Genomic DNA, 27,163 nt, shown 5'->3' with positions numbered 1-27,163 from the left:
CAAGGAGGCTAATAGAGGGAACAATGTGTGTATTTAGGTATATACACATAGAGGTAAACATCACACATACAAAACAGAGACAAGGTAAATATTCACTCCTTCTCTCTCTCTCTCCTACCCATTTCCCCACATACCAGAATCATAAAAGCTCCAAGTTTGAAAGCATCTCAGAGACCATCCAGTCCTGAACAGGAATCCCCCGTATGACATACTTGAGGAATGGTCATCCAGCCCTTGCTTGAAGATCTTAAATGAGGGAGAGGCCTCCACTTCCTGAGGAATCTCATTCCACCTCTTTTCAACTTCTACCTTTTGCTCCTAGTTTTGCCTCTGGGACCAAACAGAAAAAACTTAATCTCTTTACCACAGCACTTTACTCTCCTTCCTGAACTCTATGTCCAGCCAAACTGCATACTTATAGTACCTGTTGTCTCCCCCAGTAGAATGTAAGTTCCTTGAGAGTAGGAATTGTTTCATTCTTTTTGTTTCTGCAGCACCTAGCACAGTGCCTGGCACATAGTAAGTGCCGAAGAAATGTTTGTGGATTGATTGATCCCTGTAACTTGTGCTCTTGCTTACTCTCTTTTGTTTTTGAATTATTGCTTTTCCCTGGGATCGGGAATAAGAGAGAAGAGAGACAGAGACAGAAGATAGACAAAGAAGAGGGGAAAAAAGAGAGAGGGAGAAGAGGAAAGAGAGAAAGGCAGAAGCCTCTCTACAGAATTGCTTGATTATTTCCTTTTAATTTTGTTTTATATACAGTAAGTTATATTATTACAACATTCTAAGTTTGCTTAGTTTTTGAATCTGGGGGATGCAGAGGCCTGTGAAGAAGAGGGTTCAGATGGGATAGGGGCTTATGAGTTAGATACATATGCATAAGTTATAGCTTATTATTTGAGCAATATTAAATTATGTTAATTTTGGACCTAGCAATTGAGGGTTAATCCAGACTGTTTAGCATTGCAGGGAAGCAAGAGCTTGGCAGGGGGAGAAAAAGCTAGGCATTTGTAGGCCAAGTGCTATCTGGTGGCTAATAGGGATTCCACACCCTCTTAGAAAAGTTCTTTCCTGCTTATGCACCAGAGAGAAATTGACAAAGCAACTGGCCTAATGGCTCAGGAAAAGCATCACTTGTTGGAGAACTCAGATACTGCATTCCCTGGCTGGATAATTAATACGGTGACAAATCATCTTGCTGTAGACTTAAAGAAGGCTGTACTCAAGGCTCACAATCCAAAGGTAAGGAGGCCAGGGTCATGAGTGTCATATCCCACTAGATTTCATTTTATTAGATTTTGCTAAATATTTTATTCTGTAAAAGTCTTTTGAAATTATGACTGTGTCATTCAGCATGAGAGCTATTCTTCTTAGCTTTGTGCCATCTAAAGTTTTATCATAATCATCATTAGCATCAGCATAGCACTTTAAGGTTGGCAAAGCCTTTTACAAATATTATCTCAATTGACCCTTACAACAGTCCTCGGAGGGAAGTACTATTATGATTCCCACTTTAAAGATGAAGAAACCAATGTAGACAAAGCTCAAGTGACTTGTCCAGAATCACACAGCTAGTAAATGTCTGAGGTTGGATTTAAACTCAGGTCTTCCAGACTCCAGACCAAATGCTCTATCCTCTGTACCAAAATGTTAGACACCAAAGAGTCAAGCACTTGTCCGCTTCCTGTCTCATCCTAGGTTGGGTTTTAGGATTCCCTGCTGTCTTTAAGTCTCTTTCAGGTAGTTTTGCTTAGTCTTTCACCTTTTCCTCGGATACCCACCTCCTTTTCATTTTGGTTCAATTCTCCTGGCACCCTCAAAGTTTTGGTCACCTATTGTCCTTTGGAGAGCTTAAAATTTCTCAGTCGGAGGAAGACTGTTGAACTGAAAGAACAGGATCATTTTGCAAGAGGGCCCCACCCCAGTCCAAAACTCAGATGCCTCTTCCCACCTGCTTCTACAATATTTCTAAAATTTTTCAAATCTAAAATTTCCACTTTTTCCTTATTCCCTAGCCACCAACTTAGATCAGATTCTCATCACCTCTTACCTAGATTATTGCAATGGTCTTCTAGTCTCCCTGTTTCAAGTCTCAGCACTGTATAGCTGCCAAAGTGATTTTCCATAAGCATAGGCCTGATCATATCATTCCCCTACTCAGTAAACTTCAATGGTTGCCTGTTGTCTTTAGTATCAAATATAAACTGCTCTATTTAGCTTTTAAAGTCCTTTATAATCTGGCCTCCCACCTGTTTTTCCAAGCTCAGTGTATCTCACTCTCCCTCCCACACTTTGTGATTCAACCAAACTGACTTCTCTTTGTTCCTTACATTGTTGTTGTTTGTCCTTCCTCACTCTCTCTTCCTGAGTCATCAAAGTCCAGGGCAAAACAAAAGTCAAGACAACTGAGATGGCCCGGGATACAGTGTACGACCTTGTGGTCTTTGATGTGCTCTACAATGCTTGCCTCAGAGGCCTTCATGGCTGTTGGAACAAATTGTTCTCATCCATCCATTCTACCTAGGGAAATCTTAGGGGGTAGACATCCCCCTAACTCACGGATGGATTTGAGGTCTGTCAGTTAGCATCAACCTGGTTTAGCTTGTCTGCTGAGACAGTTTTCCCAGGGTGTAGCCACTGCGAATGATAGTTTTTTGGAGCCATGGGTGAGACAAGAGTGGCAGGTGGACACCAAAGGTGGATGAGCAGCCCTGAAAAGGGCTTGGCAAGCCCTTACACCAGAGATGCTAGTGCTCCTTGAACATTCCATACACCCCAGTTCCTCATATACAAAGCACTCTATCGCCTATCTCCATTTGCTCTGGTTGTCCACCATGCCTGGAATGCAACCCTTCCTCAACTCTGCATCTTAGAATCCCTCTCTTCTTCCAAAAGACCTCATGGACTACTTTCTAAATGAAGTTTTTGCTGATTCTCCCAATTACTAAAGCCTTCCCTATCTAACCTACACTATATTTAACTTCTTGTTGTTATTCAGTTGTTTTCGTCATGTCCAACTCTTCGTGACCCCATCTGGGGTTTCTTGCAAAGATACTGGAGCGATTTACCATTTCCTTCATTTTGTAGATGAAAAAAGTGAGGCAAATAGGTTAAGTGACCTGTCCAGGGTCACACAGCTAGGAAGTATCTGAGGCCAGATCTGAACTCAGAAAGATGAGCCTTCCTGACTCCAGGGTCTGGCACTCTGTGCACTATGGCGCCACCTAGCTGCCCCAGAAGTGCTTTAATAAGTGTTAAATAAATGCTTTTTTCATTCATTAATTTATAGTCCTGTTAAGTGATGATGAGGGACTGAACTACCTCCATACTATTCTGTCACATTACCATACTACAATTTGTTTAGGCATTCACCCAACTGATAGAAACCCAATTTCCTCCAAAGTTTGCTCTTTGCTACCACAAAAAGTACTACTACAAATATTTTTGTATGTACGGGAACTTTTCCTCTACCTTTGACCTCATTGGTGCTTTATGCCTCATATTAATATTTCTAGGTCAAAGGATATTAGTAATATTTCCAGTATAATTATAAATTATTTTTCTGCACCATTGGATCTATTCACAGTTGTACTGACATTCGTGTTTCAGACTAATTTTCAAGATATCTCCATCCAATGCAATGACCTTACCTGACTTCCTGGAGGCCCATCAACCAGTCATTCAGCATACATTTATTAAGAACCTACCAAAATGGGGTCACAATCAGACATGCCTGAAATGACTCAGCAACAACGATGACGATGACAACAAAGCACTTCTAGTTGCCAGGCACTGAGGATGTTGTTGTTTTTCAGTTTCAATCATTTCCGACTCTTTGTGACCTCATTTGGGTTTTCTTGGCAAAGATACTGGAATGGTTTGCCATTTCCTTCTCCAGTTCATTTTACAGATGAGGAACTGAGGCAAATAGGATGAAGTGACTTGCCCAGGGTCACATAGCTAGTGTCTGAGACAGATTTGAGTTCAGGAAGATGAGTCTTCTTAACTCCAGGCCTAGCACTCTATCCCCTGTGCCATCTAGCTGCCCCTAATCACTGAGAATATAAATAACAAAAAAGAAAAAAGAAAGATTAAAAAAAGAAAATATAGTCCCTGCCCTTAAAGAAATTATATTTTAATGGGGAGGGGGGAAGGGGATAAGAGAACAATAGCCTGGGGGAAGACACATCGGTCCATGCATCTGAAAGTAACTGGGATGGTAAACAGGGCCACAGGGGAGTAGATTGACATACCCTATCCAGGAACGATGGCAGAGTTTATTTGATCACGGTTCATCATTCCAAAATTAAAGAGAATAGAAAGCAAGAGGGCTCCTCCAAGCTTGGGGAAGGGGAAACAGGGCAGAAGTTCCTCCAGGGCACAGTCTCTGGTATTTGGCAGTCAGGACATTGGTGAGGGAGTTGCAATAACCTAATTGTTCATCTCATCTCTCCCCTCCACGACATCCTCTCCATGAGACTGCCAGGCTGTTATTCCCAAAGCACACAGGTCTGGCCATGTCTCCCCTGCTTAAGAAACCCTGGTAGCTCCCTCTTTCCATAGGATCAAATGCAAACTCTTCTGTTTGACTTTAAAAGCTCTTATCAATCTGGCACCTTCCAGGCTTATTACATATTATTCTCCTTTATGAACTCAATGTTCCATCTAAATGTCCTAGCTGCTTGTCATCTCCCATACCTCTGTTTTATCTCCCATTGTGCCTCTGCACATTCCAAGAATACACTCTCTTCTCACCCCCACCTCTTAGAATCCTTAGTTTCTTTCAAAGCGTAGTTCCATTGCTATCTCCTATGAGAAGCCTCTCCTATTCTCACCCCCACATCCCAGTTGCTAATACCTTGCCTCCTAAAAAATGACTTTTGTGTATATATTTAACTTCTGTGGACATATTTTTCCATGTAGATTGTAAGCCCCTTGGGTAGAGATTATTTCAGCTTTTTTCTTTGTTTCTCTAGCACCTAAACACAATGCCTGGCATATAGTGGGTGCTTAATAAATGTGTGTTGACCTGAAATGAAATGGAAGCACCTGGTCAAAGTCTTGGTCATTCTGCCCTGGTTTTGGCTCTGGTAGTGGTCATGTGAATGGAGGGAAGTGAGAAGGATTGGACAGGTGTTATTGCTAGAGATATAAACTGCAGCTTGAAAGGAATCTTGATCTGGCTGTTAAATGGTAAGCCCTACTTTGACCACTGGGTGCTTTGGCTGAATACAATTTTGGAGGACATTCATGGCAATTAGGTCTCTCTGTGGCTAGACCAGTACTAGATAGCAGTGCCAAGTCAACTCCAGAGGAGAGAAGACGACTAAATTTGTCCCCCCAGGTTGGGAAATGAGCTCTTAGCTTAGAGCTTAGCACTAAGTAAGCACTTAATAAATCTTTTCATTTAGTCATTCCCATTAGAGTTACTAAAAAGGGAGGGGCAGGGCAAAGGGTAACAAGATTACTGATTTCTATTCCTAGCACCTTTCTATGAATTCCTTCCCCACTGAATTTTGTTTCCACCCAGTGGATAGAGTGCTACACCTGGAGCCAGGAAAGCCTGAGTTCAAATACATCCTCTGATATATACTAACTGTGTAATCCTGGGCAAGTTACTTCACTTGTTTGCCTCAGTTTCCTCTGAGTAAAATGGGAATACTAATAGTACCCACCTCTCAGGGTTGTGAGGATCAAAGGATGTTTGTAAAGCCTTACCATAGCATATGGACAGCTAGGTGGTGCAGTGGATAGGGCGGCAGGCTTGGAATCAAGAAAATTCATCTTCCCAAGTTCAAATTTAGACACTTATTAGCTATGGAACCCTGGACAAGTCACTTCATCCTGTTTGCCTCAGTTTCCTCATCTGTAAAAGAGAAGGAAATGGCAAACCACTCAAGTATCTCTGCCAAGAAAATCCCAAATGGGGTCACAAAGAATGGGACAGGACTGAAACGGCATTATATAAGTATTATTATTATTGTTATTATTATTCCACCCAGATTGATAAGGAGAATATAGTCCTGTGTCAGGAGTGATCAGAACTGGTTGAGAAGGTCCACAGAGATGGTACTACCATAACCTACAGACTTCTTGTATAGTGGATCTAGAACATCCCCATTATAAAATACAGGAGTACAGCACAGATCTCTAAGCAATCTTCAACTATTTTTTTCCCCAAAGGGCCTTCAAGGTAAATAGATTTTGCTGCTTCTCTACTTGATCTCTGACGATAAAATGAAGTAGCAAAGGGCGGGGAAAGTAGAAGCTTTCCATCCGTTATTGCTGTTTATGTAGCAAAGGCTTTGGGTCTTGAATTCTCCACTGGGCTTTTGATGAGGGGACTCCTGCAGATACTGGGGAGCTGTTCCCATGCCTGGACACTTTTTTCTATTGACCTGTCCTCTCTTCTGGGCTGGGTTATGGTCGCCCTCTAGTGCCCATTCTTCAGCTACCCATTTTGTGGGGTTGGAAACTGATAGGATCGGGCTCTTCAGCCACCCATGTAGCCAGTTTGGACTCCGAAGCGCTTTAGGAGCCCTGGCAAAGGCGAAGAGGATATAAGTAGCGCCCACGTGCAGAGGAGAGATCCCAACCCAGGCTCAGAGGCAAAGTCCGGGCTAGGATTGGGGTGGACTCAGGGCCAGGAACCTCTGTGCCTTGGAACCTAATTTTGCTAACTTACTACTTTAAGTGACCTTGAATAAGTTCCTTCCCTCTCTCTCGACCTTAGTTTCCTCCTCTGTTAAAATGGGAGCACGACTTGCTCATCTCTAAATTCCCTTCCCCCCTAAATCTAGGACCCAGGGGCACGCAGTCTCTCCAGAAGGAGCCGCTGGGGGGCAGCGGAGAGCTCTCAGCTTTGCCTTTAAGTTGGTGAAGGAGGGGGAAGGGTTTGCGTCCTCCGGCGAAAAATCAGACCTCCCCCGCCTCCCTCCCCTTCCTAGCCACTCCTTTAAGACGTCGGCAACGTAGGCGAGTGGCGGCCGTTTCGAATCCAGGCCTCAGGAATTGCACTTCTCTAGCTGCCTGTTGGCTTCGGATTCCCGGTCCGGGAGCCCTCCACTGCAGCCGCAGGAGCTCCGGCCTTAGCCAGACCGTCTTTCCCGGAGCCCTGGCCTACTCGTTCCCGTAACCCGCCGCGACGGGCCCGGGCCTAGGCCCGAGCTCGAGTTTATGGCGGAGGATGAAAGGAAGCCCACCTCCTGTCGCCACGGTAATCCCTAATGGCCGCCGGGTCTTTCACCTTTCTTCCCCCCTCCCCCACCCCACGTGGTAAATTAACTCGCGCGCGCTGCCTGCCCCTCCCCCAGCCCTCCTGGCGCGTTCGAGGCGCTCCCCACCCCACCCGGGCCTCGTGGCCCCGCCCCCAGAGGAGCTGGTGATGCCGGGAGGGGGATGCTCCTCCCTCCCCCCTCCCCTTGCACACCTGAGCCACGCCCTTTGATGTTTTCTGTGGGGGAGTTCCCCCTACCCCAGTCCACCTCGGGGCTAGGACTCTCTTTCTCCAGACTCAGGCACTTTGACCTTTCCTAGAGAGAGAGGTACTCTCTTTGGTACGCCAGATTGTCTAAATCAATTCCAGTTCTATCCGATAAGCATTAATTAAAGGCCTAGGGGGGAAGCCTTACATTTCAGTCTCCTCTGGCCCGGAGAGGGCTCCGGTTGCTCCAGCCTTTGAATGTGGGTGTTAACTGAGCCCCGAGGCTGAGACACAGTTCCAGTACTGGTAAAACCCCCCCCCCCCCCCCGCCCAATCCATTTTTATGCTGGCTCTAAGGCCTGGCCTGAGGAATATTGCACGTAAAAATGACCCATGTTTCCGGCTTTGACTTTGGGGTGATCCGAACCGGTTCAATAACCTCCCCTTTGCAACCTCTGGCAAAATGATTCAGGATAAACTACATCGTGGGGAGAAAGGTTTCTAAGGCTTGGAAAAAATCCTGCCTCCTGCCCTTCTCTGATGTTCCCTTTCCTCCTAAAGTTCCAGCAAAAAACAAAACAACAAAATTTTTTTAAAATAACCATAGTCCTGACAGTTTTGTTAGGTCGTTATGAGTGGGAACAGAAAGGATGAGGACAGAATGTACTTGTAAGTAGTAACTTTCTCACAAACTTCTCTCTCTCTGCCCGTATTCCCCCCTCCCACTTTCCCCAAATCACTTTATTTTTCTTTCAGGCTTGTAGTTTGCAGAACCTATTTGCTGTGGAAGATGAATTTGAAGATGAGGTGAGGAAGCATTTGTGATCTGAGATGAGAAATGTTCTCACTTAGGTTGTAAACATCTTGGCCTAGAACATATCCACCTGACTCCAGTCCCTTCAGTTGACTGTTTTAGTAGATTTCCTCAGTCTTGGAGAGACTGGAAAATGGAGAAAAAGCTAAACACAGTTATGTGTCTTGAAAAAAAGCACCTCAAAAGGTGGTTTACTACTTTAAATCTGAGAATGACATTTCATTTAAGAATATCCTTATGATGTACTTAAGGTAGGGGATTTAAGGGGATATAAGCATTTTGAAAGGCAGCATGGTATGCTTTCTACCACAGATCTCATGAGCTTAGGAGTTTCTAAGTGCAGTGGGCCAAGCCAATGTCTGTACTAAGTTCGGTATCAATATTAGGAACCCCGCAGGAGGGATTGAGGTGGGATTAGAGGGTATCAGGCTGCCAATGAAGGAGCGAACTGGTTCAGGTTGGAAACAGAATAAGTCAAAACTCCTTTATTGATCAATAGTGGAATCTGGCCTTTGTACTTCCAATCTGGGCAAGATGGGGAGGTCCAGTCTTTTTTGAGAGGCGGGAGAGGGAGGGAAGGAGGAGGAAAACAGAGAGAGGGAGAAGGAAAGGAGGAGAGAGAGAGAGAGAGAGAAAAGGATGGAAAGGGGGTGCATTGGAAAAAAGTCAAAAGACCTGGTTTCTCATCCTGGCTGTGCTATTAAATAACAGTCTTATCATGGGCAAACTACTTATACCTCTCTGGACCTCAGTTTTTTTGTCTGTAAATGGACTATATGATTTCTAACTCTTTAGCTTTCAGATTCTAAGAGTGGAGGTTTTTATGAGCTTGTGAAACCTGGAGAAATTAACTTCTTAAAGTCATGTGATGATTTAGGTAGAGCATAGAACTGGGATCCAAATCTTTTGATTCTGAGGCCAAGACATTTAACTATTTTCATCTTTGTTTTCTTGGTACTGAACTGTGAACTCATCCCTATAGAGAACTTGTGTGAAAATTATATTCAATCCAGGCCAACAGTTCAGCTAAAACTTATAGTCTTAGAGCTTCATGAGGCACTCAGAGGTTAACTGACTTGTCCAAGGTCATACAATCAGAGTAACAGGCATTTATTGAGCATTTGCTAGGTGCCAGGCACTGTGCTAGTATATACACACAGCCAGGATATGTCAGACTGGACTCTTCTAATTCCAAAACCAGGCCTCTATCTGATATACTAGGCTGCTTCAATCATGACCCATACTCTGCTAATATAAATGTTCCCTTTCTCCAAGGAATGGACAATGGTCTTATGCATCAACTGTTGTCCTCATAGCACTAAATGTAATATATGCTTTCCCTCCCCTTTCATCATCATCAAAATGCTTTTATGCATAATTTCGCATGGCATTATGATAGCTTTTGTATGAGGAAAACTATGTAAAATCACCCCCAACTCACTAGGCTAAGCTAAGAGTTTATATGATTCTTCCCTTTGAGGAGGTGGAAATGGAGTCACAGAGGCAGTAGGGGCTTATTTCACTCAGTCAGTAAGCATTTATTAGGTACTTAGGTCCACTCCTTCAAAACTGGTGTCTTTTGAGTTGCTTCATGGTATGGGAACTCCAAGTCTCTTGTTTTCTCAACTATGAAATTTCAGACTTGTCAGGTTTTCTTGAACAGAAGGTTTGCTCTTTCCTTGTCTCTCAGCTTTGGAGAGGTGTGATCACAGGCTAAAAAAAAAAAAGACTGTTGAAATAACCCCTTTTTAGTCTTTCCAGGTGACAGCAGAAACTTCCAGTTGCAAACTGGGGACGGCTCTATGGCGTCAAGGTTGGATTGGGGGGAAGTAGAGTCTATGTTTGAGGATTCATGTTTCTCCATCCATGAAAATGGGAAGATAGTCTTTCCCCCAACCGCCGTGAATGACCTCATACCTTGGAAGGCAGGAGATCCATAAACATTGGGCATCATTTGGGCTTTATGATTATAGTTGTTCTTTTATGATTGTTAGTTCTAACCCCTAACCTAATCCCTTCTGGGGTTTACCGACTGTTGTGATGACAGACAAGGCAGAACATCCTCTTCTGCACCTCCTAGCCAGATTCCTCCTGATTAAGGTCAGCAGTTCTGATTGATTCTAGGCAACAGATCTTTTGAGCTTGAAAGTGCCAGCTTTGCCTTGTTTACCAACTAGGAACTTCACTTGATTTAACCTGCTAGAAAAAGTAGCCAACTTCTCTATATTATGGTGGATATGGGACCTTTCCAAAGTTGCCAGGACTGTGTGTGCTTGTGTGGAGCTGGTGAGGTCCACATTGTCAGTAGGAGGATAGAGCATGAGGAGGGAGCTAGGAACCAGAGATCTGTTCCCAGCTCTGTCAATGGAAATGCTCTGTGGCCTTGGACAGTTCGCTTCTGGGCCTTTGTTCTTTTAGTCCCCTAGTTGCTTCCCAACAACAAGGATAATAAGATGACATTTCTAAGGTACTTTGAGATTCTTGGATAAGGACTAGATTGCTATGAAACCATGTGGCCCTTTGTATTCAAGCTACATGGACTCAGCTCAGTGATTGTTAAATTTCATTGAGATTTCCATCCAAATAGGTTGTTATTCTTCCTGTATTAACATCATGCATTGAAAAGAGCATAAAATTCAGTTCAGGATGGTATAGGATTAGGCCTCAAGGTCAAAGTGAGAGGAGGTGAGAACACTTACTTTCCCATGCCTTCTTTTCTGTCTCTATTAGTACATGTATCTAGAAGAATTCATGAAAGAAGACTTATCTTTTTAATTCTGCCAATTGTCCTAGATGCTAAAATCTGATTCCTCTGGTCCTATTGGCAGGATTTCTTGTCAGCTGTAGTGGACACTGAAAACAAGTTCTCCAGTTCGTTCTCTGTAAATCCAGGATGCCTGCAACCTGTGTGTTCCGAGCCCAGAGCTGCCAAGCAGGCCTTGACATCTGGGCAAATGACTTCCTGCTCCACTCTTCCTTCAGGGGCTTCGAGCTTGTCAGCCCAGGGTCTCAGACTCCCTACCCCTAGTGTGCCCAGGGCAGGAGGAGATTCTCCTTCTCAGGCATCGACATTCCTAAGACTGTCCCCTTCTCCCAGCTTAGCTGGGGGAGGTAGAGCTCTAGTCAGAGTGACTCCAGGAGGAGTAACCACAGAACCTCATGCACCTTTCTCTCTTGTGAACCAATACCCACTGGCTGGTACCACTGGGACAAGGAAACAAGATGAGTTCAATAGGCTGTCATGCATGGAGCTGAGGCAGAGAGATTCAAGTGGGCCTGTGAAAAGCCTGTTTGCCGGGCAGAAGGAGGACCCTGTGCAAGTCAAAAGGCCCCGAATGTCAAAGCTGGGAGAATCTTGTTGCCAAGGGTCAGTGGTCACCAGACTGGCTGAGCCCGTACTCTCGGATCCCATCGCCCACCATGGGACTCCACAGCTCATTATGAAACCTGGGGCTTCCAGCAGCCTTACTTTCCCATCTGGCTTACAAACTCCCACTCAACCTACCCCCTGGCAAGCTGGTCCTAGGGGCAGTCATCTCCATGTGCCTCAACCTCTCCAAGTTGCTAAATGTTATGCTCAGAACAGTTCTCAAAATAGTTCTGTAAAGCCTCGACCATTCCAATCTCCATGTTCCTGGGAAAGTAGAAAACCTAGAGTTCTGGGGCCAGCTGTACCCAACCCAAACTCTTCCATTTTCCCAGTGGCTAGCTCTGTCCAGAGACCCTTAGAGTCCCGAGCTCGGGTCTCTTCTGCTGAGTCTCTTGTCTTTACCCCATCTACCCCCTGTTCTTCCCTGGCAGCCTCAGGGATTCTTCAGACCCCTATAGTCACAAATCACCTTGTACAGTTGGTCAGTGCTACCAATCGGACACCTGGGATGCCTGCCCATATGCCCACTCGGGCTAAAACCCGCCGCTTTCCTGGACCAGCTGGCATCTTGCCTCACCAGGTAAGTGATATTCAGGAAACAGACTGGAACGTGTCTTGGCAAGATTTGATCTGATTTGTCGAAAAGTAGCATCACTACCACTGGGAAAAATAAAAGGACAAAAATGGTGCTTCCAATGCAAAGGGACAAAAGGAGGTAGGAAAATGCTGCCATTCTCTTGATCCTCCTAGCAGAAGAGAGATACAAGTTAGCAGTAAGGAAGAAGGGATTTATATTTATAAGGACTTGACCGTCACACGAGGTTTAGGATCCTGGGTCAGTGGAGATGCTGTGGGCTGGTGTAGGGGCAGCAGAGACCCCTGCTAGGAGAATTTGATTCCCAGATAACATTGACCAACTCTTCAATTGCCTTGCATTTTAGGAATGTTGAGTAGAACCCACTTGCTGATGGGAGTGGGAGTGGGGGTGGATTCGAAAAGGAATGTAAGGCTTGAGTCCACTGAAATGTTTAATTGGGAGCTAGTGGCTTCTTTTTTGTCTTGGACCACACTAGGGGAACATCTTTAATTTTAAGGATAGCTAGCTGGCCTGAAGAATGGGAAGCAGTAGTACTGTTCTGCTCTGGTGGGGGAGGGTCTATAGGTTAGCTGGCCCTAACAAGTAGTCTCTTTAACCCTCTGGGCCAGTTGCAACTTCTTCATGTTCCTCCAAAGATCCTCAGAGGCATATTTTTTTAAACCTGTTAGTGAGGCTCCTGAGATGTGAAAAATGTCATGTGTTAATTGTTCTTATAGTTTCCCTGAACTCATTATGTAACCTAAGACGAAAAGCTGTGCTAGTAAATAACAGCTGCTGAGTTCTCATTCAAACTGCATTCTCTCTCCTTGCTTTTAGCACAATGGAAAAAATCTGGAGGAGATCATGATTTCAGCTCCACAGACTCCAGCTCATGGTGCACTAGCTAAGTTCCAGAAGGAGGTAACTTACTCAGTGACTGTTGTCCCTTTGCCCAAATCAGAACTGTATATCATCATTCAGAGGGATGGTCATATGAGAAAAAGCATTCCCTGTCACAAGTTTGGGAATGGGTTCCCAACAATTTAACAGTTTGGGTATCTTCAGTGATATTATGGGATCAAAGGGGCATTTCAAATTGGAGTCTTAGCATATCCAAAAGTCTCATGATAGAAAATGCTATCCACATCCAAAGAAAGAACTATGGAGTTTGAATGCAGATCAAGGCATACTATTTGCTATTTTTTTTCTTTTGTTATGTTTTGTTTCCTATTTCTGGTAGTTCCTCCTATTGGTTCTAATTCTTCCTTAGAACATCACTAATGCGAAAATATGTTTAATAGGAATATATAGCCTATATCAGATTGTGTGCCATCTTGGAAAAAGAGGAGGGGAGGCAGGGGGAGAAAAATTTTAAAACTCAAGCTTGTGGAAGTGATTTTTGATAAATCAAAATGAATTAATAAAATACACATAAAAAAATTGGAGTCTTAGAGGAGACAGCCACAAAGGGCCCCATTGAATAGGGACCTATTCTCATATCAGCTAGACTCCTAATTGATGGCAGAGATCTACTCTTATTCTCTTTCCCTGGACTGAAATTTCTGAATCTAGAAAATGAGGGCTCTAATATCACCTTCCTACAAAGTTAGGGGTAAGAGATAGTTATTTTGTTAAATCATGAAGAATGACTGATTAGGTGACTAGAGCTGTTCTGCCAGTAAATCGTGTGTAAACGATGGGTAAATCATTTAACCTCTCTGTACCTCAGTTTTCTTACCTGTAAAATGAGGTATAGGGATAGCAGGGGCAGATTTGGACTATATGGTCTCTAATGTATCTTTCAGTTATAAATCCTTGATGAGTTCCCTCTAACCAGATCCCTGAGTTTAGGACTCAGTCATCCACCCCAAACTCTGACTCTAGTTAGCTGTCCTTTCATGTGAAGGGTTTTTTCTTTGGTCTTAGTGTTTTAAAATAGTTTTATGTAGTGCTATTGACCTCATCTGTTGAGCTCTCTATTTTTCAACTGTCATAGTAAATAATAATCTAAGCCCAAAGCATTCATGAGATGGTTTGGAACCTTAATCAGCCTTATAGAGCTAAAGCTAGAGGGACATTGAGAGTACAGCTAGGTAAGAAAAGGAGCCTTTGTCATTCCAGTTTTCAGTTGACAGATCTCTTTGGGAGCTGAATCCCTGTTGTACCCAGAGCTCCTTCTGGGCAGATCTACACCAGAGATTTTAAAACTTAGCTTTTTTAAAATCAAGACCCTCTAAGAGGATCTCACAGTGTTTTCTTGAGCTATTAGTGAAAGTACTTCATCTCTAAACTTTGGCATGAATAGGAAGAGATGGAGATTCTGTTTTATCCAGGAAAGAGATCTCTCCTTTCTTCCACCCATTTCTAAGCCAAAAAAACTTTAGTGGGAAGGAAACTCATTCACTCAGGTTCTCCTTCCTACCCTTGCTCCAGGAAGTACCCAGTTCCCAGTCCTCAGAGGAGGATTTTGAGCATGGCCCCTGGCTGACTATGAAAGCTGAACTGGGACTAGATGACCAAGACCCTTCCTGCTTCCTCCGCACATACAGTATCGTCATGGTATTGCGGAAGGTAAGAGGATAGCTGTTCCATCTCACCCCTCCTTCCCCCATGGTGGGAAAGGCATCTCTTTGCTTTTCAGGAGTGGGGCTAGTAAAGTACCCTGCTTTGCATAGGGTGCGTTTGGGAGTCCGTTTGTGTGTGTCATCATGTATGTTAAGGTGCCTTCTAATAAATATTAAAGAAGGCAGTGTGGAGAGGCAGAATTGAGTGCTCCTTCGAGATTATCCTTAGGACAGAAAGTGATTTCACTTGGGTTGGCATAAATGGCACTTCTAACCTATAGATCTCTGTCCCCACACTTCCCACCTCACCAGAATCTTCCCATGGTCTCTTCTGGTCCTTTTAAATAGGCTGCCCTGAAACAGCTTCCCAGGAACAAAGTCCCCACCATGGCCGTGATGATCAAATCCCTGAGCCGAAGTACAGTAGATGCCAGTGTGGTGTTCAAAGATCCTACAGGTGAGGAGCAGAGCCTTGAGGCCCAACTGGTCTGGGGGCAAGGTGGGGTAGGCACTTCCATGACCTTAGAGGCCACAGCAACATGTGATCCTTAGTCCTTCGGAGATGTGCTAGAATCTTGGAAGCCAGGAGCTGGAAGGACTGTGGAAGCCAGTGATCTGGATAGCATATCCGGCCAGTTTATCCTTTGCTTGGAACACTTGTTGCAACAAGGAACTTACTGCATCACAAGGTTATATTGCCCATTAATTCCTGATTTCCAGAACATTATTCCTTTGTGTTGAACCAGGCTGCGCACCTGTCTGTACCTTCCACTCACTCATTCATATTCTCTGTTACGCAGAATCCAGTCTCTCTTCTAGATACATATCTGAAGGTTGTTTTTACGTTCTCTCTTCTACCTCCAGCACCAAATGCTTCTTTTCTCCAAGCGAAACATTCTGTGGTACAGTAGAAAGAGCCCTGGCTCTGGAGACAGGCCCTGGGTTCGCTGCCTACCCCTGACACAAGCTTCTTCACCTTAAACAGATCACTTACCCTCTTGTACCTCAGTGTCCTCATCTGTAGAATGAGGGTGTTGGACAAAATGGACTCTAATGCCCCTCTTGGCTCTGCATTGATGATTCTCCTTGAATGGAGCTGTGGTCTCATCAGTATAGGTACTCGTTCCAAAGGCGCAAATCGCAAACCATCATACTTTCTTATCCTGTGCAACTTTTGTCCGTGTCCTCCTGGAAATCTTCCTTAGGAGATTTATACAGTGTGTCTTGCAAGAGTCTTCTAAGTATCTTAACATTACATAGGCACCAGTGTGGCATGAAGGCTCTCTATTGTCCCTTGCTCATATTGTTTGAGCAACTTGAGTCCTTTTTCTTTCATAATATTATAATTCCTAGGTTTGCATATTTATTTTTCATTGACCATATTTTCCTTTGAGTATTTGTTGTTAACATAATGGGAGGTACTTGTCATCTCCAATTTGATTTCCTGTACAGTCTATGATGATATCTTTTCATTTGCTTTTTTTTTTTTGCATGCATTTCATCTTGGGTGAGTTAATGCAGCCGATTTATGCCTACCATGAATCTTCTGTTGCCTGTTGGATAGCTTGCAATTTATTCCTTGGAGATAATGGTATTTTTACAATTCATAGCTACATATGATGATGCTATCATCACCATAAAAATGTTTGTGTTAAGAATATGGTGAGGGGTTTTTTAAGATCGGTTATTTTAGAGGACAACTTAGGCTCATTTAAAACACTAATTAAGTCCTCTCTTTACCTCCAGTTCAGTTCTAGGTCCTGTTCATTGTTCATCTGCAGTATGTGTACTGATGGATTACAAGCCATCCATCCAGCTGCAGATCGTAAATTAGACAATAGGCAGTCTTCGTCGCCTTGATTTTTCCTCTGTGGATAGTTATGCTGAACTCTTGGCATGGATTTTAATTTCATTTAGAAGGTTTTTCAGTGTTCTATGAATTGAAACGGTCAGCATGGGACATACCTTGTTGGAGGAAAGTCTTTAAGATAGTGCTTTGTTCTACCAACTCAGATTTCTTTTGTAGTCATTAAACAGTGCAGTAGGGTTTTCTATTCTTTGCTCCTTTAAGTGAATTTTGTGAATGTAAAGATGTGCTCTGTTATACAATACTGTTTGTAAAAGCTCGCCAGTTTTCTTCCCATATTTCCTTCAGAAATGTCCTTGATACATGTATATATTCTTCTCACAAAGATTTTGCAGAGATGAGAAAATAGGCATGTGGGTATTCATAAATGAATGAAAAAACATTTAAGTGTTTACTAAGTGTCAGGCATGCTAAGCACTGGCAAAAAAAAAACAAAAACCTGAGACATTCCCTATCTTTAAGGAGCTTATATTCTAACAGTATAAGAAAACACATAGAGGGCCAAAGAGGAGAGTTTTAGTCCAGTCATAGGGCAGTCAGTTGATATGCTCTTTCCAGGAATTTGATTACTACTCACTGAGTAAGAGGTAGACGTGATAAGGGTATGAGTGAAGCAGTATGGTAGAAAGCTGACCTGCTGGGGCTCAGTGTGATAGTCTGGGGCTAGCATGGGAAATCTGGAGTGATCCCTCATTGAGGGAGACAGAGAACCAAGTTAGAAATGAAAGGTGGATTAGTGGCTTTGGCTTGGCAGGATGAGAACAAATAGTTACTGATATTTTCTCAATTACCTTTTCTTCATAGTAAAAAGAATTCATTATAAAATTCTTTTTTAAAAATGTATTTAGTATTTTATTTTTCCCCAATTACATTTAAAAACAATTTTTAACATTTGTTTTTAAAACTTTTGAGTTCCAAATTCTCTGCCTTCCTCCCTCCTAACCCCCCCTCATTGAGAAGGCAAGCAATTCAGTATAGGTTATACATGTGTAGTCATGCAAAACATTTCTGTATTAGTCACGTTGTGAAAAGAAAACAGACAAAAAAAAAACAACTCAAGAAAAATAAAGTAAAAAGGTATACTTCAGTCTGTATTCAGATGCCATCAGTTCTTTGTCTGGGATTGGATACCATTTTTCATCATAAATCCTTTAGAGTTGTCTTGTATCATTATATTGCTAAGAATAGCTAAGCTGTTCACAGATGATAATCTTACAATTTTATTGTTACTTTGTACATAGTACATTTCACTTTGTATCAGCTCATGTAAATCTTTCCAGGTTTTTCTCAGAGCATTCTGCTCATCATTTCTTACAGTACAATAGTATTTCATTACAATCACATAGCACAGTTGGTTCAGCCATTCCCCAATTGATAGACATCCTCCCAATTTCCAAGTCCCTGCCACAAGAAAGGAGCTGCTATAAATATTTCTGTATATATGGGTCCTTTTTACTTTTGTTTTTAATCTCTTTTTGGATACAGACCTAGCAGTAGCGCTGTTAGGTCAAAGGTTTTATAGCCCTTTGGGCATAGTTCCAGATTGCTCTGAATAATGGTTGAATCAGTTTACAACTCCACCAATGCATTAATGTTTCATTTTTCCCACATCCCCTCCAGCATTTGTTGTTCTCCTTTTCTGTGCTATTAGCCAATCTAATAGGTATGAGGTAGTACCTCAGAATTGTTCAGTTTGCATTCTTCAAATCAGTAGTGATTTAGAGCACCTTTTCATACGGCTGTAGAAGCTTTGATTACTTCATCTGAAAACTGTTTATATATCTTGATCATTTATCAATTAGGGAATGGCTCCTATTTTTATAAATTTGGCTTAGTTCTCTGTGTATTTGAGAAATGAGTCCTTTATCAGAGAAACTTGCTTCAGTTTTTTTTACTGTTATGATTGCTAAATGTTATTTCCCTCCATCCTATTTCCCTCCCTCCACCACATTTATTCTATTTTTTCTTTTCTTTCACCCTGTCCCTCCTCAAAAGTGCTTTGCTTCTGACTATTGGCCCCCCGTCTGCCCTCCCTTTTATCACCCCCCCACAATCTCTTTCCCCCCTACTTTCCTGTAAGGTAAGATAGATTTCTATACCCAATTGAGGGTGTTTGTTATTTCCTCTTTGAGCCAATTCTGATGAAAGTTCATTCATTCCCCCCACCCCCATCTTCCCCTCCACTATAAAAGCTTTTTCTTGCTTCTTTTATTTGAGATAATTTACCCCATTCTACTCTTCTGTTTCCCTTTCTCTCCGTACATTCCTCTTTCTCACCCCTTAATTTTATTTTTTTAGATATCAGTTCCTTCATATTCAACTCACACCTGTGCCCTCAGTATATACTCCTAACTGCACTAATATTGAGAAAGTTTTTATGAGTTACAAGTATCATCTTCCCATGTAGGAATGTAAACAGTTTAACCTTAAGTCCCTTAAGATTTCCTTTTCCTATTTACCTTTTTATGTTTCTTTTGAGTCTTGTATTTGAAAGTCAGATTTTCTGTTTAGCTCTAGTCTTTTCATCAAGAGTGCTTGAAACTCCTCCAATGTCCATTTTTCCCTCTGAAGGATTATACTCAGTGGTTGTAATCCTAACTTCTTTGCCCTCTTGAGCATCATATTCTAAGCCCTCCAATCCTTTAATGTAGAAGCTGCCAAATCTTGTGTTATTCTGACTGTGGCTCTGTAATAACGTGAATTGTTTCTTTCCGGCTGCTTGCAATATTTTCTCCTTGACCTGGGAGTTCTGGAATTTGGCTATCATATTCCTGGGAGTTTTCATTTTGGGATCTCTTTCAGGAGGTGATTAGTGGATTTTTTCAATTTCTATTTTACCCTCTGGTTCCACAATATCAGGGCAGTTGTCCTTTATAATTTCTTGAAAGATGATGTCTGGGCCCATTTTTTGATCATGGCTTTCAGGTAGTCCAGTAATTTTTCTTTTTTTTTTTTTTGCAAGGCAGTCAGAGTTAAGTGACTTGCCCAGGGGCACACAGCTAGTATAGTCCAATAATTTTTAAGTGATCTTTACTGATTCTATTTTCCAGGTCAGTTCTTTTTCCAAGAGATATTTCACATTGTCTTCTATTTTTTTCATTCTTTTGGTTTTGTTTTTATTGGTTCTTGATTTCTCATAAAGTCATTAGCTTCCATTTGCTCACTTCTAATTTTTAAGGAATTATTTTCTTCAGTGAGTTTTTTTTTTACCTCCTTTTCCATTTGGCCAGTTCTACTTTTTAAGGAGTTTTTTTCTTCAGTGAACTTTTGTGCCTCTTTTTCCATTTTTGGCCAGTTCTGCTTTTCAGGGTATTCTTCTCCTCATTGGCTTTTTGAACCTCTTTTATCATTTGTCCTAGTCTGTTTTTTTTAAGATTTTGTTTTCCTCAGTATTTTTTTGTGTTTCCTTTACCAGGCTGTTAAATCTTTTTTATGGTTTTTTTGCATCACTCTCATTTCTCTTCCACCTCACTTATTTGATTTTCAAAATCCTTTTTGAACTCTTCCATGAGACCAATTCATATTTTTCTTGGAGGCTTTGGATGTTGGAACTTTTACTTTGTTATCTTCTTCTGCGTGTATGTTTTGATCTTCCTTGTCACCGTAATAACTTTCCATTGTTAGAGGGTTTTTTTTCCCCCAGTTGCTCATTTTTCCAGCCTATTTCTTGACTTGTAACTGTTTGTTAAAGTAGGGCTCTACTTCCAGGGTGGAGGGCACGCTGTTGTGAGCTTCAGGGGTTTTGTGCAGCTGTTTACAGAGATACTTCTAGGGACCTGTAAGTTTTCACTTCTTCCAAGGTGATATGATCTAAAGAGAGGTCTGTTTACTATTCTTCTGGCCTGTGCTCTGTGCTGAAGTGACCACAAACACTCTTTTCTGCCCTGGAACTGTAATGAGGGTCCCTGCTCTACTGCAGTTGCAAGCTCTGCTATGCTAGTGCTCTTCCTTGCCTTGTGATTGCTACCCAGGACTGCAATCCAAATCTGAGTTTGAGCAAAGCAACAGTCCTGCCCCAGTGCCAGCAAAGAGATTGCTGTAGTCTCCTTCCAGTCAGTTGTTCAGCCCCTGTACCATCTGTGGGCTGAGAGCTCCAGAAGCAGCTGCTGCACTGCTGATTCAGTGGCTCCCAAGGCCTGCTCCTGATTTGCTGGTGCCCAGTCTGCTCTGGTGTGGCCCACACTGGACAGTGCTCCACTCTCATCTAAGTGGGACAGACCTTTCCTGCCAACCTTCTAAATTATCTTTGGCTGGAAGATTATTTCACCCCATCCTTTTGTGGGTTGTGCCACTTCAGGAATTGTTTTATAGCATCATTTAAAGGTGTTTGGGGCGAGTTTAGGTGAGTTGCTGCCTTTTCTCTGCCATCTTGGATTTGTCTCCATTATAAAAATCTTTTCAGATCTTTTCTACTGTTGTTGTTCTTCCAGTGTCATCCTTCATTCAGTGCCCTTGGGATTACCTTGCTAACTTAACCAGACTTTCTTTAAACTGGTTTCACTACCTGCTGCTTCTTTTTGATGTGCTGTTCTTCCAGTTAAGAGTTTACAAATAAGTTTTTATTCTAAACTGGTATTTCCTTTAGCTTCAATAGCTTTCTCCTTGGCAAATAACTCCAGGGCTTTGCTGATTTAGGTTCTTTTGGCTTATTTGTTAAGGCAATTGATTTACTTTTTTTTTTGAATTTTTTTTTTGAATTTTTGGGGCACTTGGGGTTAAATGACTTTCCCAGGGTCACGCAGCTGGTGTCAAGTGTTTGGTCTGAGGCCAGAATTGAACTCAGGTCCTCCCGACTTCAGGGCTGGTGCTTTATCCACTGTGCTACCTAGCTGCCTCCTTATTGATTTACTTTTTAGAAAAAAATTATTGATATCTGGTTTTTATGTCACCATTTTGGAATATGTCCATCCTCCTTCCTCTACCCAAGGAACTTCTTTGTAACAAAGAATAAAAAAGAAAGATGGGAGAAAAAGCAGTTTAGTAAAACTATCTAAGACATCAATGGAATCTGATCATAGTGTGTCTCCCTACTCTTAGTTTTCTGTGTCATCAAAGGGAGTGAGGTGCATTTTTTCTTCTCTACCATAGGACCAAGCTTGGTCAGTTTGATTACACAGTATAATTACTCAGTTTCATTGGTTTTGTTCTTTTCATTTACAGTTTATATTGTTATAATCATTGTGTGTATCATTTTCTTGGTTCTGCTTACTTTACTTTGCATCAGTTCATATAAGTTCTGTGCTTCTCTGAACTCTTCACATTTATTGTTTTTTTAATGTCTCGGCAATATTCTGTTGTGTTCATCTGCAAGTGTTTAGCCATGCCCTAATCAGTAAGCATCTGCTTTGTTTCCAGTTCTTTGCTACTGCAAAAAATGCTGCTATTAATATTTTGTCATATATAGGACCTTTCTGTCTTTGACCTCCTTGAGATATGATGGCAGTTGCTATGCATCAGCTAAATTTATGAATAATTTTTGTTGAATATGTACGTGTCAGGGATTCTTAACTTTTTTAGTGTCATGCACCCCCATTTTAGCATTCTGGTAAAGCCTGTGGACCTCTTCTCAGAATAATGTTTTTAAATGCATAAAATCAAATATGATTATGAAAGAAGCCAGTTATATTGAAATACATCGTCAAGGGGCAGCTAGGTGGCACAGTGGATAGAGCACCAGCTCTGGAGTCAGGAGGACCTGAGTTCAAATCTGGCCTCAGAAACTTATTAGCTAGGTGACCCTGGGCAAATCATTTAACTCCAATCACTCCTCCCCCAAAAAATACCTAGGAGTATACCTGCCAAGATGAACCCAGGAACAACATGAAATACAGTTGTCAAAAGTTCATTGACCTCTATATTTTCATTATCAATAAATTTTTTTTTAAGGCAGTTGGGGTTGAGTGACTTGCCCAGGGTCACCCAGCTAGTAAGCATCAAGTGTTTGGTCCGAGGCTGGATTTGAACTCAGGTCCTCCTGACTTAGGGCCGGTACTCTATCCACTGTGCCATCTAGCTGCCCCATCAATAATTTTTAATAGGCTAATTTGGAGTTGTTTTAGTTGTACGTCATATCTTTTGTATCATTTTTATTTTTCTAGCTTTGTACTAACTTTGATCTCTGCTCTACCAAATCAGTGGTCTCATTGTAAAAAGACAGCTGATTCAAAAGTGACTTCTAAATCAGGGATAAGTTGCTTTCTGTTGTTGGAAAATAACTAGTTTAATTTTTACGATATTATTTGGTGCACTGCATGTCCAGTGTCGTCTAATTATTTTTTCAGAATTTTCATACTCTGCAGGTGTCAGTTTTTGTGTAGTCTTCACATCTTTGTCCTCTCTGTCTTTATTTGTGTGTTTTGTTTTGGTTTGCCATCTTCATTTATTCCCAGTTTTGCATCAAAGTCACTTGGGATCAAAGTATATGTTAACTTAATTTGGAAGGTCTTCAGAAAGTTTTTCTGAAGATTTCTCTACCTCTTCATTCTCTGAAACAGATGTTGGTACATACATTGCAATTATTTTCTTAGTAGTCTTTGTACAAACAGTTATCATGAGCACTGCATGAGATAAACATATGTCCCAAAGAAGGGTGTTTCTTGTTGCCTTTGAACACACAGTAAAATTTAACTCCAGCTTCTTCGTTTTTCTTTACAAGGAGACTCTGTGAGCCATCTTTCCATTTAGATGTAACTTCTTTCTGTCTTTTGGTTTTGATTATAATGAGAATGTCAAGTTGACTCGATTTGCTTCCCCCATTAGTTTGTCCATTGGTTGCCATTGGACAAAGATTTTCCATTTAAAGGACCAACAGATAAGTTAGTTTATAGGTGGTTTAGAAACTTTGATTCATAGCACACTTTTCCACAGCACTGCCACTGTCATTGAAGAAATGAAGGAGACTTCTTTGGTATTTCTGTTGAGATTATCTAGGGTTCTAGGACACAAGGCCATTTTGCATTTTTCTTTGTTTCTATGAAACAAAGAAATTCCAAAGAATTCATCACCAGTGGCTAGCCTAAGAATGACAGTCTTTGCATACTCAGGAAGGCTAGTTCTCAGAGAGCAGGCTCAAGTTATTTCTGGGAGTCTCGTAAACATTTTCCCTTCAGTACTTCTCATTGTTTTTTGAAGCAATACTGCTCATAATCTTTTTTTATCCTCCTACTGTGATATATAAAAAGTTTGAGAGACATAATTTCTGGGTACTTAATCATTTTATTAATCATGCTAGCATATGATTAATAAAAGGGGTCAGTGACACTCTTGAATGCCAAAGATCTCTCAGAAAGCCACTCCATGCTTATGTGCCTTTGGAAGAGTGGGTGTTCCTGAGGGTGGCAATCAACTCTAATTGGTTAACAATTAATGAGGATGAATATTATAATGAGAGGTAGGCTTATTATAATGAGGGTCTTGGGGGGTATATGACTCCAGTTGTTCAGTATTGGTCAAAGAGACTTATCTATACCCATATCATGAGGGTGATCTAGAAAAAAGGGAGAGTCCTTATTTTCCCAAATCTGTTTGAGTAAAATACAGTGGGCCAAAATCCATCGGTTCACCTAAACTAAAATTTCTTTACCTTTTGAACAGATCTGAGTTTTCTGTCCCGTTTTCAGCCTTGCACTTCAAGGGCTGCCTGAATGACCTATAGGGGCTGATTTCTGAATGAGGGAGTAGAAAAGGGAAAAACCTTGGTCCTAATTCAATAATTGGTTATTAATACAAGAGAGAGAGAAATAATAATTTCTCTCGCTCCATAAGATTTTGCAAATCAATCAGTCAAGAAGCATTTATTGTGCACTCACTTTATTATTTCAGACATTGTATTAAGCGCCAGGCATACAAAGACAAAGTCAAAAACAGTCCCTGCCCTTAAGGGACTTACATTATAATGGGGGAGATGACTGGTACATATATAATACATGTAAAATAGATATAAGGCAGTTTTGGGTGCCAGTAAATTAGCAGCAGGGCAGTCAGAAAAGATTTTGTGAGAAGGGAGTATTTGAGTTGAGTCTTAAGTTAACCAAGGATTTGAAGAGAGGCAGAGGTGAGGAGCAGAGTCATTCTGGGCATGAGGGATAGACAGGAAGAGGGCGTGTGGTGTGGAACAGGGAGTAGGTCCATTTGAGGAAGGGAATAATACTTAAGAATGAAAAGTAGGAAGTGGCTAGGTGGTGAGGCAATTTAAACGTCAAAATAGGAATTTATATTTGATCAAAGAGGCCTTAGGGGGTAACTGGAGTTTATTGCACTGGCGCCTTGGCTGGACCTGTGCTTTAGGGAAATGACTTTGGTGGCTGTGAGGAGGATATGCTGGCATAGAGAGACCAAATATGAAGCTATTACAATAGTCCAGGTGAGATGTAATGAGGGCCTGAACAGTGACTGGTGACTGTTAGTTGGAAAGTAGAGTACATATACAAGAGGTGTGGAGATTGAAACAAAATTAATATGTGGAAGAAGAAGTGGAGGATGACACTGAGAGTGTGAAGCTGCAAAAATAGAGGGCCTGTGCTACCCTCAGTAGTAATAGGGAAGTTCAGTAGAGGGTTAAGTTTGAGAGGAAAGATACCAAGTTCTTGCTTTGGACGTGTTGAGTTTGAGATGGGTATGGGATATCCAGTTGGACATATCCAAGATGCCATTTGTGGTGTAGAACTGGTGTTCATAAGAGACCAGCGCTGGGTATGTAGGTTGATGAGTCATCTGCATAAAGGTGGTAAGTGAATGTGTGGTAACTAATAAAGTCACCAAATGAGATAAAGTAGTGAGAAAAGAGAAGAAGGCCAAGGGAAGAACCTTGTGCTACACCCACAGTTAGCAGGCATAATAAGGATATCAGATTAACCAAGAACTGTTGTCTTACAGTTAGCAGACCACAAAAAACCCAGAGAAGAGAGAGTATCCAGGAGGAAATGAGGAGGCTAACAGTATCCAGTACTTCAGGAGGAAGTGCTTTTAAGAAGATAGGAGGGGCAGCTAGGTTGCACAGTGCATAGAGCACTGGCCCTGAAATCAGGAGGACCTGAGTTCAAATCCGGCCTCAGATCAGACATTTGACATTTATTAGCTGTGTGACCTTGGGCAAGTCACTTAACCCTAGTTGCCTTAAACAAAGGTAAGAACTGAGAAGGTACCATTAAAATTTGGTGATTGAGAGATTATTGGTAATTTTGGAAAAAAGTAATTTCTGTTGAGTAAGGTCAGAAGCAAGAGAGTAGGGGAAAGGAAGTGGGGATAGCAATTATAGACAACTTTCTCAAGGAGTCTGGCTTAGGGAAGAAATATATAGGATGATAGTGAGGTGTTTTGTTTTTAAGGATTGAGGAGTCTTGGGCTTATTTGTAGGCAGCAGGAAAGGAACCACTAGAGAGAGATTGGAAGGTGAGAGAAAGAGATGATAATGAGGGCAGTCTGCTAGAAAAGATGGAAGGGTACATTAGAAAGAGCTTCCTTTCCTTTCTCTTTCAGATGAGGAAAAAGAAAGAGAGTTCTTAGCAATTAGCTTCAATTTGTTTTTGGTAAAAGTGTGTCTAGGACCTCAGCTGAAAGAGTAAGGAAAGGAGGGATCCTTTTGAAGGCTTAAGAAGAGAAGGTTTGAAATGGCTGCTGTGGAAAGAAGGCTATAGAAGCAATTAAAGATGAGTAAAAGGAAAGCCCAGCTGAGATCAGAGAACAGAAATTTGTAGTGGAGCCAGCTGATAAGATTCTGAGACTTCCTCCAGCTCAGTTATGTGAATAAGAATGTAGAAGGTGGTTGGTGGGAATAATCCAGGGTTGGAATTTGGCAATTAAACAAATTAATAAAATATTTGAGAGACTTTGTAGAATTGAATTGTTTCACTAAGGAGCTAAGATTGGGAAGAGTGTGTTGGCAGAGCAGGGGTGACCTGGAATAATAAGGGGGGGTATAGGTTTGGAGGAGTAAAGGCAGAGGAAGAAATAGAATGATAGGAGATTGTGATCAGATGAAAGAAATTCAGTGTTCTTGGTCATGGGTGGAGAGAATTTAGGCATGATTGCAAGATCAAGGGTATGACCATCTCTGTGTTTCCCTGAGGTGGAGTAGAGAAGGAGGTCATGGGAGCAGAGTAGATTGAGGAGCCTGGAGATTGGAGTTTTTTAGGGAGCTTCAACATATATGCCTAAATCCTGTAGTATGAGAGTGAAAGGGAAACTGTGAGGTGTTGAACTCTTTAAAAAGGAGGGAGAATGTTCTGGCTCACGGCAGAAGGGACTTCATCGTCTATTTAGTACATAAAAGGAATCCCCACTATAACATACCTGACCAATGGTCCTCCGATCTCAGCTTGAAGACCTCCAAGGCAGGGAACCCACCATCTTTCGAGGAAGCCCATTCTACTTTGAAGCAGCTCTAATTGTTAGAAAAATGTGAGGCATTTCATATTATAACAAGTTATAACTGGCCTGGAAAACAGGTTGAGGAGAAAAAAATATATCGTTGGCTACCAGAATGCCATAACAAAAAAAAAGAGCCTAGACATCACATTTCAAGAAATCTCAAAAGAAAATTACCCAGAT

General features: G+C 41.8%; 1 protein-coding gene across 4 annotated transcripts in view; it reads left to right on the top strand.

Annotated features, from left to right (window-relative positions):
- The first annotated feature begins 6,925 nt into the window (after positions 1–6,925).
- The window catches only part of HROB (homologous recombination factor with OB-fold), a 35,426-nt gene continuing 15,188 nt past the window's right edge, over positions 6,926–27,163 (top strand). For 2 of the 4 annotated variants that reach the window (XM_020997802.2, XM_020997803.2), the window contains exons 1-6: positions 6,926–7,216; positions 8,180–8,230; positions 11,066–12,187; positions 13,022–13,105; positions 14,618–14,755; positions 15,097–15,205. In XM_020997802.2, coding sequence (XP_020853461.1) covers positions 7,187–7,216; positions 8,180–8,230; positions 11,066–12,187; positions 13,022–13,105; positions 14,618–14,755; positions 15,097–15,205 — 1,534 coding nt within the window. In that variant the 5' untranslated portion in view covers positions 6,926–7,186. The remainder of the gene's footprint in view (positions 7,217–8,179; positions 8,231–11,065; positions 12,188–13,021; positions 13,106–14,617; positions 14,756–15,096; positions 15,206–27,163) is intronic. The other 2 variants (XM_020997801.2, XM_020997804.2) reach the window with 2 other exon arrangements.

This window comes from Phascolarctos cinereus, unplaced genomic scaffold (assembly GCF_003287225.1).
Source record: "Phascolarctos cinereus isolate Bilbo 61053 unplaced genomic scaffold, phaCin_HiC Scaffold_5;HRSCAF=322, whole genome shotgun sequence".
NCBI classification, from domain to species: domain Eukaryota; kingdom Metazoa; phylum Chordata; class Mammalia; order Diprotodontia; family Phascolarctidae; genus Phascolarctos; species Phascolarctos cinereus.
The sequence above is the reverse complement of the archived record's forward strand: the minus strand, read 5'-3'. Positions and strand labels throughout refer to the sequence as shown.